Source organism: Thrips palmi, unplaced genomic scaffold (assembly GCF_012932325.1).
Source record: "Thrips palmi isolate BJ-2018 unplaced genomic scaffold, TpBJ-2018v1 HiC_scaffold_16, whole genome shotgun sequence".
Taxonomy (NCBI): Eukaryota; Metazoa; Arthropoda; class Insecta; order Thysanoptera; family Thripidae; genus Thrips; species Thrips palmi.
In genome coordinates, this window is record NW_023144625.1 from 4,270,840 (window position 1) to 4,287,680 (window position 16,841).

Here is a 16,841-nt window from a genome sequence, read left to right on the forward strand (position 1 = left end):
TTAAGAACGTATCTGAGCATGCATAACTACGCATAAAAAATGCATAATTATGCATTTAAAAAGTCCATAAGAATTTAGTGTGCAGCTCAGTTAAAAGTGGGGTGTGTGCTTGCCGAAGGAATCTGACAAGAGCGTGCTTACCGGCCTGTGCCGCGTCCTGCTTGGCCTTGTCCCAGACGGCCTCGTCCGCTCCCTGCGCGTCCTGGAGGCGCCCCTTCGCCGTGACCAGGGCGACCCTCTCCGCCTGCAGCTCGCCGCGCCAGCCCTCCAGCGACTCACACAGCTTGGCAAGCTCGTCCACGGCCGCCACGCCCCGCTGCAGCCCCTCCAGCAGCCGCTCGGCGTCTTCGGCGCGGGCCTTCTTCAGGCTGCACACGGGGTGCTGCTCCACGCACTCCTGAGGCGCGATCTGCTTGCAGCTCAGGCACCAAAAGCGCAGGGACGCCGTGTCGACGGGCCTGAAAAAAAGAAGGAAAAGTGGCGATGCAATCAGTAACTTCCCGCCCCGTACAGTAAAAAAAAATCGCCAACTTCATAACCCTGGCGTGGTGTTAACTAGGTCCAGGTCAAAATGTATGTTACTTTTGTCATCAGCACCCATCAGCAAAACAATGCTTAAGGGGAGGTTCTGGTGAAAATGCTATTTTCTCCTAAATAGGTCCCACTGTGAAAATTTGTTAAAAATTTGATGTCTTACCAAGTAATTATTAAAATTTTTCAGTGGGGAGGCACATTCTGTGCGCTGAACCCAGTCGCAGAGCCTTTTTCTCCTATTTAGGCTATAGCTTTAAAAATCTTCTTGGGCATACTATTTTGTCGTAAAAGGTTGGCCTTGACATTTTTTAGGGGTTCCCAAGAACCCCTATTGTCCGAGGTCCGTGGATTCTTCCCCCCCCCCCTCTCCGATTTTCAAATAAACAACTCTAAACTATTTCAACCATGAAAAAAACGAAAATTCCAATTTTTTTCGAAAATTCATCGTGGAAATTTTCCGTAAACGCGAAAAACATAAATTTGCAACAATCGAAAACGAGAACCGTTAATGATATGAAAAAATGGTTCAAATAAAAAATGTGCCACTCCTCAAAACTAAACCTCCTGGCTCATCAAAGTAACAAGAAATCGTATATGTTCTGAGCAAATGGTCAAAACATGAAAAAAAATCTCCATGGCAACGGCATGGTCCCATCGTACCACCCATCAAAATTTAAAGTCGCCCATTAAAAAAAATCTAAACGCCGTGAAATTTGAAAATGCTAATGCTAACACATTGCACGGTGTCTCAACGTTGGACCATCTTTAAAGTCTGTCACTACTAAAGAGTTCGTAGCAGAAACGACGCATCAAATTAATTTTCGTGGGTTGGCACCAATATGCTTCCCGTCTGCGCCCTTTCGAAAATCGCGAGGCTGAAAGAACGAACAGGCGCCCATTGAAACTGCCCCTCCATTGTTGCTGAGGTTGGATTGTTTGGCATGCTCTCAAAGGCTGCGGTTGTCTTGTCATGTTTTCCTCGATTTTCAACCAGTTATGGAAACGGGAACACGGTGCAATGCGATTAGCATTGGAATTTTTACTTCTTTAGTTTATTTTTAAAAGATGCCGGCATGCACAACTCAAAATGTAAATCACATTTTTATTCGCACGCTTTCTAACCAAGCATTTCACTGTAATTGACCAAAAATGTACAAAATAGACAAATTTTAGGGACTTTTCAGCTTAAGAAGCTTACAATTTATAATGTAATGGAAATTTTGAGCTATGCATGCCGGCATCTTTTGAAAATGAATTGAAGAAGTGAAAAATGTCAAGGTCAACCTTTTACGACAAAATAGTATGCGCAAGAAGATTTTTTAAGATACAGCCAAACTAGGCTCAAAAAGACTCTTCGACTGGGTTCAGAACCTAGCATGTGCCTTCAAAAGTCAAATTTTAGTCTCCTCAAAGAAAGATTTTATATTCCAAACAAATTGTGACCGTGGGATCCGTTTGGAAAATAGCAAGGTTTTCACCAGAACCTCCCCTTAACAACTCAATGTTGCGGATAATAAAAATTCAGTACGTGAAAGTAATATGTTTTGAAAAACAAAATCAAATGTCTTAAGGGGGGACATCACTCCAAAATGATCAAAAATTACAACTTTTTTTTTATTAGTTTATATTATAGACCATTCCTTTCTGCGTCGAATGGTGAAAACCGCATTCCGAAATTCAAAAAATTGCAGTTCTAGGAGATTGTGGGCCGCAAACACGCATAGGGTAAAAGCCCAGTTTCCCCAACTTAGATCGCGTTTTTCTCGGAACATGAAATTGCAAACGGTTGCAGGCCTCTAGGGCGCAGTTTTTGAGGGGTCAGTACTAGAGCTCCCCCCTCCTAGAGCTCCCCCCCATATTTTCCGCCTTTTCTTGAATTAATTTTATTTAAATGTGATAAAATGAATTAAATATGATAAAAGAAATTAAATCTAATTGAATGAATTAAATGTGATTAAATGAATTAAATATGATTGAATGAATTAAATGTGTTTAAATGAATTAAATATGATAAATGTGATTGCACTGCTGGTGCCGAGTGCAAGTTAGATGGATTGGAGTCTACACTAGCCGCGTGAGACCGTGGCGACGGATCTTCCTCTAACTTGCGACAGATCTCTCTGTAACTCGCCAGATCTATCGCAAGCTAGAGAAAGATCTGTCGCGAGTGAGAGTGAGATCCGTCGCGAGCCCTTTAGGTTTGGTTAGGATAGGTAAGATCACTTAAATTCAGCCCTGTCAATGCCGCCGCCGCCGCGCTGGAGCTCTCGTAGCATCTTCCTGCGTGGTAGAACGATGCTGGTCTCACGCGGCTAGTGTAGACTCCAATCCATCTAACTTGCACTCGGCACCAGCAGTGCAATCACATTTATCAGATTAAATTCATTTAATCACATTTAATTCATTTAATCATATTTAATTTCTTTTATCATATTTAATTCATTTTATCACATTTAAATAAAATTAATTCAAGAAAAGGCGGAAAATAGCTCTAGTACTTCCTGTTTTTGAGCTACAGCGGGGAGATTTAGCATGGAAGCTCCTACGACATGCCGCTATGGTGGGTAGCAAAATAATTTACATTGGTCAATTTTTATTATTTTTTTAACGTTTAAAATTGAACAATTTTGACCAAAAAAATTTAACAATTTTTTTTGGTATGTTACAAATACAACTTAAAATGATTTTTGAAATGTGATTGAGGTAGCCACCACAGCCAGACATCTCAGGAAGGCTGTCACCAAATTTCAATGTTCTAGGTCAAACCGTTTGGCGTCCAGCGCTGCAACAGTGCGAAATGGTCTAACCTTACACTCAAAAATGCATTTTCAACGAAAGCGCTGTACTGCCCTGGCGGATTGACTTTGTGTTGTTTTATACTTTATCTGTTAAAATATGAACAATTTTTCTCTTTCCGTTTCGTTTTTGTGACGTTTTTACAAAAGCACTGTTTTTGGAGTGATGTCCCCCCTTAAGTCATTGGCTGAGCGATAGCGAAGCCTGTTACTCCATTGGGGTTGAAAAGTTTTTCCTGTCTGTCTGTACGTCTGTCTGTCTGTCTGTCTGTGTGTCCGCACTACTCCTCCTGAACGGCTCGGCCGATCTCGGTGAGATTTTGCACACTTTTTGGGCATGTCCTTGGCTCGGCACACGCGAAATTTCACTATCCTAGCTCAACTGGTTCAGTTTTTATAGCCGAAAAACACCTAAAAAACGGCGAAAAATCGAGTTTTCTGCAGACAGATCACTTCTGCCTTGAAGAAGGGAGGTCTGGGGGGCTCAGCCCCGACAAGTTGAAAAGTTACAAGGGATCTAGAATGAGGGGGGGTCTGGGGGGGCCCCCCAGCATGCATGAAGTTACAAGTAGCCGTCGACGGACAAGTCATTGCCTGCCGAAGGCAGGCTAGCGCCGCAGGCCAAGGTAGGTACGCCAGGCGCGGTTTGGAGGAACAGGCAGCGAGACATCGCGAAGCCTGTTACGACAAGACGCGGTCTGGCGTAAACCTACCTTGTGCTATACTGACCACACTTTTTTAATTTGAAAATGAAAGTTTAAAGTACTCATTTGAATTCATTTGAGTCAGTTATAAAAATACGGTTCTAAGAAGCAAATTCCAAGATCTGCACTCTCAGCGGACCTTTCACTCATTAAGTACATACTCATTTAAGCGAGGACAATACTAAGTGATCCAGGAAGCGGAAGAAGGGGATAACTCAATTTTGGCCATTTTTCAGGAGAAACAAAAAACTGTTAGCAGGGAAAACTAAAACAAAACAAATGAATGTTGCAGATGTTAATAATTTCAAAAAGCATTAGTAAAATTTTGGAAAAAAAAATCAAAAGTGTAAGGTCACTCCGAAGAGGATTTCTGCGACTTATCACTTTCCGTTGAAATGGAAAGCGGAGTCAGCTCACCATATATTTCCTAAACAAAGAGGAATTTGGAGACAAGTCAAGTGGAACAATAGTCTGCATAAAGTGTATGTTACTCTGGTGTATTTTTTGGACTTAGCTCTTTTTTCCAAATTGAAATTTAAAATTAAGGGGTGGTTAAGTTGAGTTGATTCTTTTTACACTAGATCCATAAAAACACAAGTTGAGTTGTATCCTTTTGCCAATTTGTCAAACGGACTCATGTAGACTAAGGTTGAGTTATCTCCATTTTCCAATGAAATTTAGACTGTAAAAGGGGTTAAGTAGAGTTATACCCTTTTTCCATGTGGATTTTCTCCTAAACTGCTTGGAATTCAGTCAAATAATTTGGTGTAATGATGTAAACCATTCTAAGGCACAATAATAAAATTAAAACACAATTTGGGGATAAGTCAAGTTATTCCCTTCTTCCGCTTCCTGGATCAAGTATTTCCGAAGTATGACTAGTTTCCTTTGAAAAATAACATGTACTCAAAGTCAAAAGCGAGTCTGGGAAAGCAATTTACCGCAACAATTACATGCTCTAATCAAACAAAGTGAGTGGACTTACTTGAAAGCCATCAGGCTATAGTTGTCCATCAACTTGGAAGGTGAAGCGTCAAACGCCTGAAAAAAAAATGAACGATCAGCCATAAGGAGCGTTGTAACGTTAAGATAAAAATAACCACGAAGAATCACACGAAACCAAGTAAACTCTCATGCCACACTGTAAAAAATTCCGTGCTTAAGTACGGAAAATGTACAGACAAATATAGTACGGAAGTAGGGGAAAAAGTACGGAACGTCCGTACTTGATCCATGAAGCGGAAGAGGGCGATAACTCGATTTTCATCTTTTTTCAGGAGAAACAAAGAACTGTTTGCAGGGTGAAATTAATCCAATGAAATGAATGATGCAATTGCATTTTTGTCAAGAAAGCCTAAGAAATAACTGTGAAAATTTTCAAAAGTGTAGCATCACTCTGTAGACGGTTTCTGTTATTTTAATCTTTACGTTGGAATGGACTACAGAACCATATTTACTTAGTTCTCCCAAACAAGGTGCACTCTCAGCACGTTACTGACTTTCTCATTATTAATTACGTATTCGTATAAACAGCAATTAGGTACTTAGTATTTTCTAACTAAGTATGACTAATTTCCTTTGTAAAATTATGAACAAAACCAAATTCCCAGTACATTATTTAATATTTCTTAAGTAGTTCTTAAAAAAAAGGAAAAGTACATATTATGGTTGCACAGATTACTTGCATAAGTACTGACAAAATGAGCAAAAAGTCAATGTGATGAGAGTGTGGACTTTGGAGATGATCTGAGGTCTGCGCAGAGTCTCTATTCCTGTGGTACATTTTTGGAGTTACCTCTTTTTTCCAACCAGTGATGGGGAGCAGTTGTGTTAAGGGGGCACACCAGTGAAAATGCAGAGGTTTTGAAAAACGATCATTCTGAGAAAAGTAACCTATGTATTCGATTGATATTTTATTCGTGGATCAAAATTATATCAAAGAAAAGAAAAATCAGTATGGGAGGGTGGGGTGGCGATGGCAAGACGGAGCGCCAGTGCACTTCATTTTTCTGCGACCTTGCGTCACTCCTGCCACGATTCCGCCTCTCTGGATTGAGCCTCGAGCACGGGATTTGAAAATTTCTCAACAGGACACATGTGGCTATGGTCTGAACCACGGGCATGCAAAAAGAATGATTTTGAATTTGTTTTTTCAAAAGGCAAAAATAGAAACAAATTTTTTAACCAAATTTTTCGCGCTTTCATGGCTGCAGCTGACGTCCTATTTATGGGATGGCCATTTCCGAGGTTCAGACCATAGACGCAAGTTAAACGAACATTATGCCGCAAACCGCATTAAATTATCTCAATTTTTGCGCTTGTGAGAGTGGCACAAAGGTACAAAAAAGGTGTTTTGAGAAACAGACCTTTTAGTAGAAACATAGATTTGACGTGTTTTTTCGGATTATAAATGCGCCTTTTGACTTATTTAAGTTCGTTTTGCGCCAGAATGTCCCTCTTTTTAACTGCGTTTGGGTGGTTCAAGGGTTTTGTAATTTAACTTCAAGTGAAAAACCTGAACGTTGACAATTGGTCTAAAATATCCCAAAATAATTACCTTTTTAGCAACTTAAAAAATGTGCACAAGCCAAAGTAATTGGAATTTTGGGGTGGGGTTTGCGGCATTCGACTCGGGATGAATAGCAGAAAAATAAGGTGAAATAAAAAAGAAGGCGAAAATTTGACGATTTTCACTGGTGTGCCCCCTTAAGTTGATTCTTTTTAGATTCATAAAGAAACAAGTTGAGTTATCTCCTTTTGCCATTTTGCACTCTCAGACCTTCACTGATTATTTTTTCTAAATTGTAGAAAATTTACTCTACAGCTTACTGATTTTAGAGCGTTACTATGATATAGTAAATATTTTCAATAACATATCGAATAAATTTTACATGAGATACAGATAAATTAGCGGTAACAAATTTGGTAATTATAGACAATCTTTTACTTACTTACAGAAAATTTACAATGTCAGTAGAAATATGATGACAAAATTGTTTATAATCAAAGAATTTATTTTCTGCAAATGTAGAAGATAAAGTTTGTGCTCATAAACAATTTGTCGATGACTACTTTGTGATCTTCAGTAAATATTTTCAGTGAAATTTTTCTCCGTTCAAACAAAGCTGATTAGAAGGTAATGCGCTTAGTCAAAATGATCCTACAAAACATTCTTAGCTTCAACAAGTCAAGAAAGGACTCAATGTAAGCGGCTTTTAAGAGATGGTTGAATTGTGACTTTTAGCGGAAACATCCAAAAAGTTATTCTGACTCTTTAAAATCTTTTCTGTTAATTCTTGTATATATTTTTTGTATGTAGAGAACATTTTGCCTACATTTATAGATCATTTTTACTAGAATGGAACAGTAATTTTTTTCTGCTTGATCATAACTGTAGTTGCAGAAAATATTATCAACAGACCACTTTTCTGTAAGGTTGCTGATTATTTTTTCTGTACTTACAATCAAAAGGACTACAATTGTAGAAAAAATAATTAAACTGTAGGTTTACTGAAAAAAATGTCCGTGGAGTGTCGGAGAGTGTGAACAATGCAGTTACGTCGACTTCGATTGAGTTACCTCCACTTTCCGATAAAATTTAGACCGCAGAGGGGGTGATGGTGAGTAATATCCAGTTTTTATGTGGATTTTCTCCTTAACTGTTAGGAATTGGGTCAAACAATTTGGTGCAATAATGCCAACCATCCTGAGGCACACTCACAAGATAGAAACTCAATTTGGAGATAAGTCGAACTATTCCCTTCTTCCGCTTCCTGGATCACTTGTCCGAAGAACTAATGTAATCGGGTACCGAAAAATAGTACAGAAGTTCCGTAGTACGACAGATACGGACGGTCCAGGCAAATTGTTGACCAGACATTAGACATTCCAGACACATTCCGTACCTTTTCTGTACTTTTTTCTCGCAGTGTACATGAGTATCCGTCTACACAGTAAAAACTCTACGAAGAATCGCTTCGTAATACGAAGCAAATGAAGGCATTGTACAATCTACGAGGGAATGCTTCGCATTATGGAGCAAAATCCTTCGTAGGGTAACGTGCCCAGTGATGGCCAGGGTACCAGTGATGGCCACTTCACACTTTGCGCTGACTTTCCCACCAGGCGAGATTAGTTAAAGAATTGAGCTTTTGAGGTTTTGTACTGTCACATATTGACAACACAACGCCGAAAAAATTTCAGCTTTTTAGTGTTAGGGACGGCCGCACGGGCGCAGCGCGCTGAACACTGCGTTCTCGGCCGGTCGAACGTTGCTTTCCTTACCGGCCCAGATTAGCGCAGGCTTTAACGGCGTCGCTTGTCATTTGTGAATACGAGGTCCGTGCAAGAGAAACATCACGTCAGAAGAATCGAAAGAGGGCAAGTTAACCATAACATGCAAGTTTTTTTGAAATTTCGTTACATTTGAGGGAAAAGGGGTGGTGGCCAGTACTGGGCAGGCAAAACAGTGCACAGCCAGTGATGGCCACACTAGTGTTTTGAGGCAGACTTTGCAACGAGCGATGCGACGCCGTGCATGTCCGTCTAGTTTGTTGCCTGAAATATCTTGGTTTTGACCTGGCATCTCACTCCGCCTGCCTCATGGGGACCTGAATTCACGGTACCATGGAAACTGTTTAGACTCCGTACGTACAATAAGTTTTGTTTTTAAGTCAAAATTTTAAATATGCGATAGAAACAATTCGATTTCAGAAACGCGTTCACCTCAACAAGATGAACAAAAAATGTTAAGCATGTTTTAGGTTCAGGCTTGATTTTCAGAAGTTATCGGCCTTGAAACAGGAAAAAAGATGCATTTTGTACCTTTTTCCACTTTGGACACCGATAAACCTTTGAATTTGAAGTCTGTACCTATAACATGCTTAACATTACATGTTCACCTTCTCGAGATCAAATCATTTCGGAAACCAAATCTTTTCTATCGCAAACTTGAAATTTTAACTTTAATTCTATATTTATGGTATAAACACAAGTAGATTCCCAGGGTAGGTTCCCAGGGTTACACTGATTTCCGTTTCCTAAGACACAGTGACCCCTGTAGCTTCGAACAAGGTGCAAACCAGCTGAAATTGGGTTCAATAACTGTCAAAAACGAAAACAAAGCGCTCAAACCCTAGTGTGGCCATCACTGGGCCGGGACCCTGGCTATCACTGGGCAAAAGGTGGCCATTACTGGGCAAACTGTACTGATAGTTTGGTTAATTTTTTCTCAAAGAATAAATTTTATTTTGCTGGTTTCTACCCTTGGGAACCTTTACTCTATCCTTCTTTTATGTTTCTGGAAATTTTCATACCGGTATGACGTGCGGGACGCTTAGTAAAGGGGTTAAAGGCGCATCAGTGCGCTAAAAGTGGCCATCACTGGGCACCTTACCCTAATACGAAGCATTTCTTCATCATACAAAGCAATTGTAAAATGCCTTCCTTTTCTACGTAGTTATGAAGCAAATGCTTCGTAAGCTTATAAGAGTGTAGCGTCCTGCAGAAAACTACGCCAAACCAGGAAGTGTTGAGTTCTCCACAGTTGGTTGGACAGTGTGAGGCTATCAGTACACACCTTGTTGTCCAGAGGGCATTTTTTCACGTGGAGCCCTTGCAGGCACCTCAGGCAGAAAGAGTGGCCGCACGGCAGCACCTTCGGCCGGCGCTCCGTGGAGTCGAAGTTCTGCAGGCACACTTGGCACTCCATCTGGAAAAACAAACACTGTAAAAAAATGATCGTACTTTTGTACGGGAAAGGCACAGAAATATAGAGTAAGGAGGTACCGAAAAAAGTACACTGAAAGTAAAGTTTACACTACAGATCCAAAGGTCTATAGCCAAGTTTTGGTCAAACCTGAAAGTCTGGCGAAAATTTGGCCAGGCAAAAAAGTCTTACCACAAAATGGTCAGACACAAAAGTCTGACCACAAAATGGCGAGACTTTTGTGTCTCACCGCCACCTGAAGGTTGTAAACGCCGGACGGTTCCGGCCTGAAGGCCGTGGACAGACACAAAAGTCTCGCCATTTGGTGGTCACACTTCGTGGTTTAAGGGGGGACATCACTCCAAATTATCAAAAATTGCAACTTTTTTTTAATAGTTTATATTATAGACCATTCCTTTCTGCGTCAAATGGTAAAAACCGCATCCCGGAATTCAAAAAATTGCAGTTTTAGTAGGTTGTGCGCCGCAAACATGCATAGGGGAAAAGCCCAGTTTCCCCAACTTTGATCGCGTTTTTCTCGGAACATGAAATTGCAAACGGTTGCAGGCCTCTAGGGCGCAGTTTTTGAGCTACAACGGGGAGATTTAGCATGGAAGCTCCTACAATATGCCGCTATGGTGGGTAGCAAAATAATTTGCATTGGTCAATTTTTATTATTTTTTTAACGTTTAAAATTGAACAATTTTGTCCAAAAAAAATTAACAATAATTTTTGGTCAATAACAAACACAACTTAAAATGATTTTTTAAATGTGATTGAGGTACCCACCATAGCCAGACATCTCAGGAAGGCTGTCACCAAATTTCAATGTTCTAGGTCAAACCGTTTGGCGTCCAGCGCTGCAACAGTGCGAAATGGTCTAACCTAACGCTCAAAAATGTGTTTTCAGCGAAAGCGCTGTACTGCCCTGGCGGATTGACTTTGTGTTGTTTTATACTTTATCTGTTAAAATATGAACAATTTTTCTCTTTCCGTTTGGTTTTTATGACGTTTTTACAAAGGCACTGTTTTTGGAGTGATGTCCCCCCTTAAAAGACAAAATTTGAACCTCAGCGATCGTTTGTTCGTACTCATTCGCCCCGTCGCTCCGGTACACCCGAACATCCGGGAAAATCGAACTGCATTCCCCGGATTACTAGCTCGGCATGCTTCCACCTGCGCGCCACCTACCTTCTTCCCTCCAATCTCAATGCATGGGGGGAATGCCCTTGAAGCGTAGTTGTGCTGTTCAAGAAGGTGGTATAGTCTCCAAGCGCAGTTCTACGCTTGAATGAAGAGAAGAACTACGCTATTCATGTTCTAATATTACCAGTGTCCGTAACGTGATCCGGTCGTTGCGGCCGAGCCCCGAGACAGCTGACGCTGCAGCCCTCGAGCAACGCCAGCAACGTCTGGCCGAACGCCGCATTCCGGAGATGGGCCGTCACGTCACCACGGAGGCCGCCCCTCACCTGCGCCGAGGCAACGCCCAGCCCTGGCGTGCCACACGCCCGCAACCACCCCCGGCCTCATCTCACCGCCCAGCCACTCGCTGGAAAGGCGTGAATCGTTAATTCCTTTGAAAGGATACTAAAATGGTATATGGTATAGGACTCTTTGGCAAAATTTTGGTCTCCTTTCAAAGGCGTTAAAGATTAACGCCTTTCCAGGGGCGTATACCGTTTACGCCTTTTAAGAGCATAATTTAATGCTCTTGTTTCATCAATGTTGTACTCAACCCAATCTAAGGCTGGGGTTCTCAATCTTGGGGTCCCGACCCCAAAGGGGTCGCAAAATTGTTTTGTGGGGTCCCGGCAAGGTGGCTGCACTCTTACCCCGTTACTGACCCTTTTCTCATTAATTACGCATTCGTAGTATAAACGACAATAATAAGCAAATATGACTAATTTCCTTTGTAAAATTATGTACAAAACCAAATTATCAGTTCATTATTTAATATTTCCTGAGTAGTTCTTTATAACAGAAAAAGTACATCATGGTTGCACAAACTACTTGCATAAGTACGTACTGACAAAATGAGCAAAAAGTCAGTAACGTGCTGAGAGTGCGCGGCGTGTGTGGCTCCTGGGGTCGCGGCGGTTTCCCGGCAGGGCTACAGGCAGAGCACTGCCGGGAACATAGATTCGCGGAAACTGGAAAACCCAACAGCCTGTTTGTCCGGATGGTCCGGATGTTTTAAGGCCTGCATGCGCTGCGAGCAAGCGGGTAAATCCTTCTCAGAAGTGTAGGGAGGGGAGGGGGATTAGCTCTTTAGAGGCAAGACGCCACAGCATTGGGGTCGAGGGCCGAGATCACCAAGGCCCAGGAAAGGGATAATGATAATCTGTCTTTTCCACACGTTTAGTTGTAATATTCCAGAAGTAAATATTTTTCGTTATTTTTATAGCAAAAGTTTTCCTGGGATCGCGAAAATTTTTGTCTACTATTTTAGGGTTGCGAGCCGAAAAAGGTTGAGACCCGCTGATCTGCGGCATAACACGATTTACGCCCTAAAAGGGCGTGAAAGACTGTTCACGCCCTAAAGAACATGGTTTTTATGCCTTTGATCCCCCCCCCCTCAAAAGACTACGAAGCTTTTTGCTTCGTAGTTACGAAAGAAGTGCAGGCGTTGTAGAAGGGATCCGTATTACGACGGATTTTGCTTCTTACTAAGAGTCAAATAGAATATTTCAAGGAAGGACTAGACCGGAAGCCAGGGGCCGCAATCTCCGCCAGACACGCATTTTTAACAACGAACTTTTCGAGGCGTAACGGGCCCTATGTTCCACAAAGAAGCACGTGGTTCCGGTACTGACAGCAGCTTATGACTCCCGGTCCAGACCTCCTACGAAATTCGTACATTTTATATTGCCTTCGTTTATAAAATGTAACGAAGGGATGCCTCGTATTACCTTTTAAAATATGCCCGGGCCTTACTCGAAAGGAGCCGTCCATAAATTACGTTACATACGCGCCCTCCTCCAGTGCGGTGCCGTTGCAGTTATGTCCATAAATCCTATCCAGTAATAAACAGTTATAAACCACGGTGGTCGACAAAGCTGCAACGCAAGGTTAGAGGGGGCCCATCAGCGTGGTCGACAATACGGCAACGAAGGCTGTGGTCGACATAACTGCAACGGCACCCTCCAGTGCCACCATAAAACACGGCGTTACGCTAGCACAAGCGTAACGTTACTGAAAGATTCTCGTGAGAACGCGATTTTTCCCCACACTCTCAGCACGGTACTGACTTCTTCCTCATCAATAACGTATTCGTTAGTATAAACAGCAGTAATACTTAATATTTTCTACGTAAGTATGTCTAATTTCCTGTGTAAAATTATATACAAAACAAAATTCCAAGTACGTTATTGAATATTTCCTAAGGAGTTCTCCAAAAAAAGGAAAAGTACGTATTATGGTTGCATAAATTACTGGCATAAGTACTGACAAAATGAGCAAAAAGTCAGGAACGTGCTGAGAGTGCAGGTAACTGCTTATTATTCGGGTATGCCCCCATGTTCGATGAGTTGAGCGTAACGTTACGCTACCGCGAGTCCGATTTAAGGGAGGTTTGTTAACAAAAATGTTTGTTCCCTCTCCCAAACAATGTTGGAAACAGGTTCAAAAGCTTATGGTAGAGTCACGCTTCGGAAAACTCTTAATCAGATGCATTTGGGGAGGTGAGGTTAGGCCCGCGCCATGTCCTATTTTGATCTGCCTCTTTTTCTTTGGGCCGGCGGCGACTAGAACGCTCGATTCACTCTCAAACGAATAGGATGTCTCATACGAGTGCAGCAACGTCCACACTGTTCAGTTTAGGGAGGGCTGGAGCGCTATTCATGGTCCGTACATTACCTTGGCCTCCGAAGTGGGGACCACTGGGCGCTGCTGCAATCTGGACCAGGATGTGGCCGCAGTGAGGCTGTGAAGTGCTGCGCACGGCTGGTTGGCAGGCACGATGACGAAACTCTTGAGCGCCGATCGAAACTGAAAGTCTAGGAACGAATTCAGCGCGACTGCGAGCACGTTTAAATGAAGCCGCGGCCGGGGATGCAGTGAGACTGGCAGACTACTGGCCTTCAGCTCAGCTCAGGCCCTGAGCCTCAGGGTTGCCAGAAGCTCGGGGTTGCCAGACCCTGTGTAAGCCAGTGCGCCACCAGAGCGCGCTCCGAGCGCCACTGGGCGCCACGGAGGCCAAGTCGCCGCCGCCACAGATCGCCACGGGAGCGCTCAAGACGCCACTCTGGCGCCACAGGTCGCACTAGATCGCCACCGAGGCGCCACCGTCGCGACCCGTTTTGACGCGCACACTGTTAAAAATAATCGTAAATTTACGACATTTTGTAGAACAATTATGTCGTTTTAAAACGACATATTTTGTTACGACTCAAGTCGTAAATATACGACTTGAATCGTAAATGTACGACATATTTGTCGCTAATTTTGAGAGCGACACGTTTCGTTTTAAAACGAATTAAGTCGTAAATTTACGACTTAATCGTAAGTCTACGAACAATCGTAAATTATCTTTCGAATATGTCGTTCAGTTATGACTTCAGTCGTACATTAACGACTCTTGTCGTAAATGTGTGTTATGAATCGTAAATAAACGACACAAATCGTAAATAAGTGACCAAATTGTAACTTTTCACCAACTTTTCGGGGATTTCAGGTGTCGAAATATGTAATCGTGATTACGACATTGTCGTAGAGAAATGATTTTATAGTCGTTCAGTTACGACGAAGTAGTGTAAGAACGATTTCCGTCGCTATGAAAATTAGCGACTTTTTTGTCGCTAATTTACGACAGAATTTCTAACAGTGCATTCAAACGAACGTGACACAATGCTCAAACGAACGTGACACTTTGTCACGTTCGTTTCAACGTGATGTCACGTTCCTGGAATGAGAGTGACTGCAGGGCGATTCACGTCTGTGGCCACATTTGACGACTCGAGCGCCACCTCGTGGCGACTCAGCGCGACCGACCGCACACTGTTAAAAATAGTTGTTTTAAAACAACAACACAGTTACCAACCTCGACAACGCTGTTGTTTGTGAACAAGTTTGCTTGTTTTGAAACGACGAATTCGTTGCTAATTATTTTAATGACTTATGCTGTTTCAAAACAATATTTTGCTGCTTACAAACAACCTGGACAATCTAAGAAGTGGTTACTGCGGGGTAACCGGGACTCTACTAGGTCTCCGACCTAATCGTCAATAAAAATTGATGCAAATAAGGCTGTCTATCGGTTTTACAAACATCTTGTGGACGAACGACGCAACTCGTTAGTAAACAACAAAAGTCATTTGAAAACAACTTTGATCGCTAAGAAAATTAGCAACATATTTACTGCTAAATTACAACATAATTTTTAACAGTGCAGGCGGTGGCCAGCTGAGCCACTATGTCTACAATCGTCTACTAACCGTCTACAAATGACTGGTTATTATATTTTCACGCGTTCTTGCGTGGGGCCTGCCTACAGGCAGCCTACTTCACATGGGTCCGAAATGGCGCCGAGTTTCGGTGGCGACCCGAGTGGCGCTTTGGCTTCCCGAGTGGCGCTGGAGTGGCGACTTCGCGAAATCGGTGGAGATTTGGCTCGGCGCGCTCGCCGCCGCTCGGCCTCGGCCCTCGGCCGGCGGATCAGGGATTCGGGACTTTTTCGCGCTCCTCGGCCCTCGGCCGGCTGATCCTGCACTGTTAGAAATTCTGTCGTAAATTAGCGACAAAAAAGTCGCTAATTTTCATAGCGACGGAAATCGTTCTTACACTACTTCGTCGTAACTGAACGACTATAAAATCATTTCTCTACGACAATGTCGTAATCACGATTACATATTTCGACACCTGAAATCCCCGAAAAGTTGGTGAAAAGTTACAATTTGGTCACTTATTTACGATTTGTGTCGTTTATTTACGATTCATAACACACATTTACGACAAGAGTCGTTAATGTACGACTGAAGTCATAACTGAACGACATATTCGAAAGATAATTTACGATTGTTCGTAGACTTACGATTAAGTCGTAAATTTACGACTTAATTCGTTTTAAAACGAAACGTGTCGCTCTCAAAATTAGCGACAAATATGTCGTACATTTACGATTCAAGTCGTATATTTACGACTTGAGTCGTAACAAAATATGTCGTTTTAAAACGACATAATTGTTCTACAAAATGTCGTAAATTTACGATTATTTTTAACAGTGTGTGAACGAGCTGATTTTCGGCCAATTCACACCCAAACGAATGTGACACAATGCTCAAACGAACGTGACAGTCTGTCACGTTCGTTTCAACGTGATGTCACGTTCCTGGAATGAGAGTGGTGGAAGTCAAAGAACAAAAGTGAGAAGCGCAGACGCTGCCTTAGTGGAGGGGGCACGCATGCGCCCAAGCGGTTTAGGTTTTTACTTTCGTTCTTTGACTTCCGGTTCATGGATTCGCTAACATATCCTTTCGCCGACGCGCTCGAGTCGCTAGTAAACCTTCTACTTAAGCCTATGTGACGGGTTTCTTTACGTATTTTGCCGACGAGCCAGCGCATTCGGCGATGTTTCACATTTTGGCCAAGGTGTTCCATTTCTAGCAACATTAACATTCTTCATGGAACACCAAGGCCATATTGTAAAATATTGTCCACACAAATGCGCTGGCTCGTCGGCAAAGTACGTAAAAAAAGCTCGAAAGAAAGGCCTACACTCTCAGACCTTCACTGATTATTTTTTCTAAATTGTAGAAAATTTACTCTACAGCTTACTGATTTTAGAGCGTTACTATGATATAGTAAATATTTTCAATAACATATCGAATAAATTTTACATGAGATACAGATAAATTAGCGGTAACAAATTTGGTAATTATAGACAATCTTTTACTTACTTACAGAAAATTTACAATGTCAGTAGAAATATGATGACAAAATTGTTTATAATCAAAGAATTTATTTTCTGCAAATGTAGAAGATAAAGTTTGTGCTCATAAACAATTTGTCGATGACTACTTTGTGATCTTCAGTAAATATTTTCAGTGAAATTTTTCTCCGTTCAAACAAAGCTGATTAGAAGGTAATGCGCTTAGTCAAAAT

The 16,841-nt window shown here is 42.0% G+C and overlaps 2 protein-coding genes across 2 annotated transcripts in view; one reads left to right on the top strand and one right to left on the bottom strand.

The window, feature by feature from the left end:
* LOC117642495 (E3 ubiquitin-protein ligase TRIM32-like) overlaps positions 1 to 16,841 on the bottom strand; it is an 18,475-nt gene continuing 1,634 nt past the window's right edge. The window contains exons 4-8 of the mRNA XM_034380742.1: positions 13,599 to 13,738; positions 9,612 to 9,743; positions 5,019 to 5,074; positions 142 to 458; positions 1 to 26 (exon numbers count right to left, since the gene is read on the bottom strand). Coding sequence (XP_034236633.1) covers positions 1 to 26; positions 142 to 458; positions 5,019 to 5,074; positions 9,612 to 9,743 — 531 coding nt within the window. The 5' untranslated portion in view covers positions 13,599 to 13,738. The remainder of the gene's footprint in view (positions 27 to 141; positions 459 to 5,018; positions 5,075 to 9,611; positions 9,744 to 13,598; positions 13,739 to 16,841) is intronic.
* LOC117642432 (E3 ubiquitin-protein ligase TRIM32-like) overlaps positions 13,572 to 16,841 on the top strand; it is a 17,877-nt gene continuing 14,607 nt past the window's right edge. The window contains exon 1 of the mRNA XM_034380664.1: positions 13,572 to 13,667. The gene's annotated coding sequence lies outside the window, so the exon portion shown is untranslated. The remainder of the gene's footprint in view (positions 13,668 to 16,841) is intronic.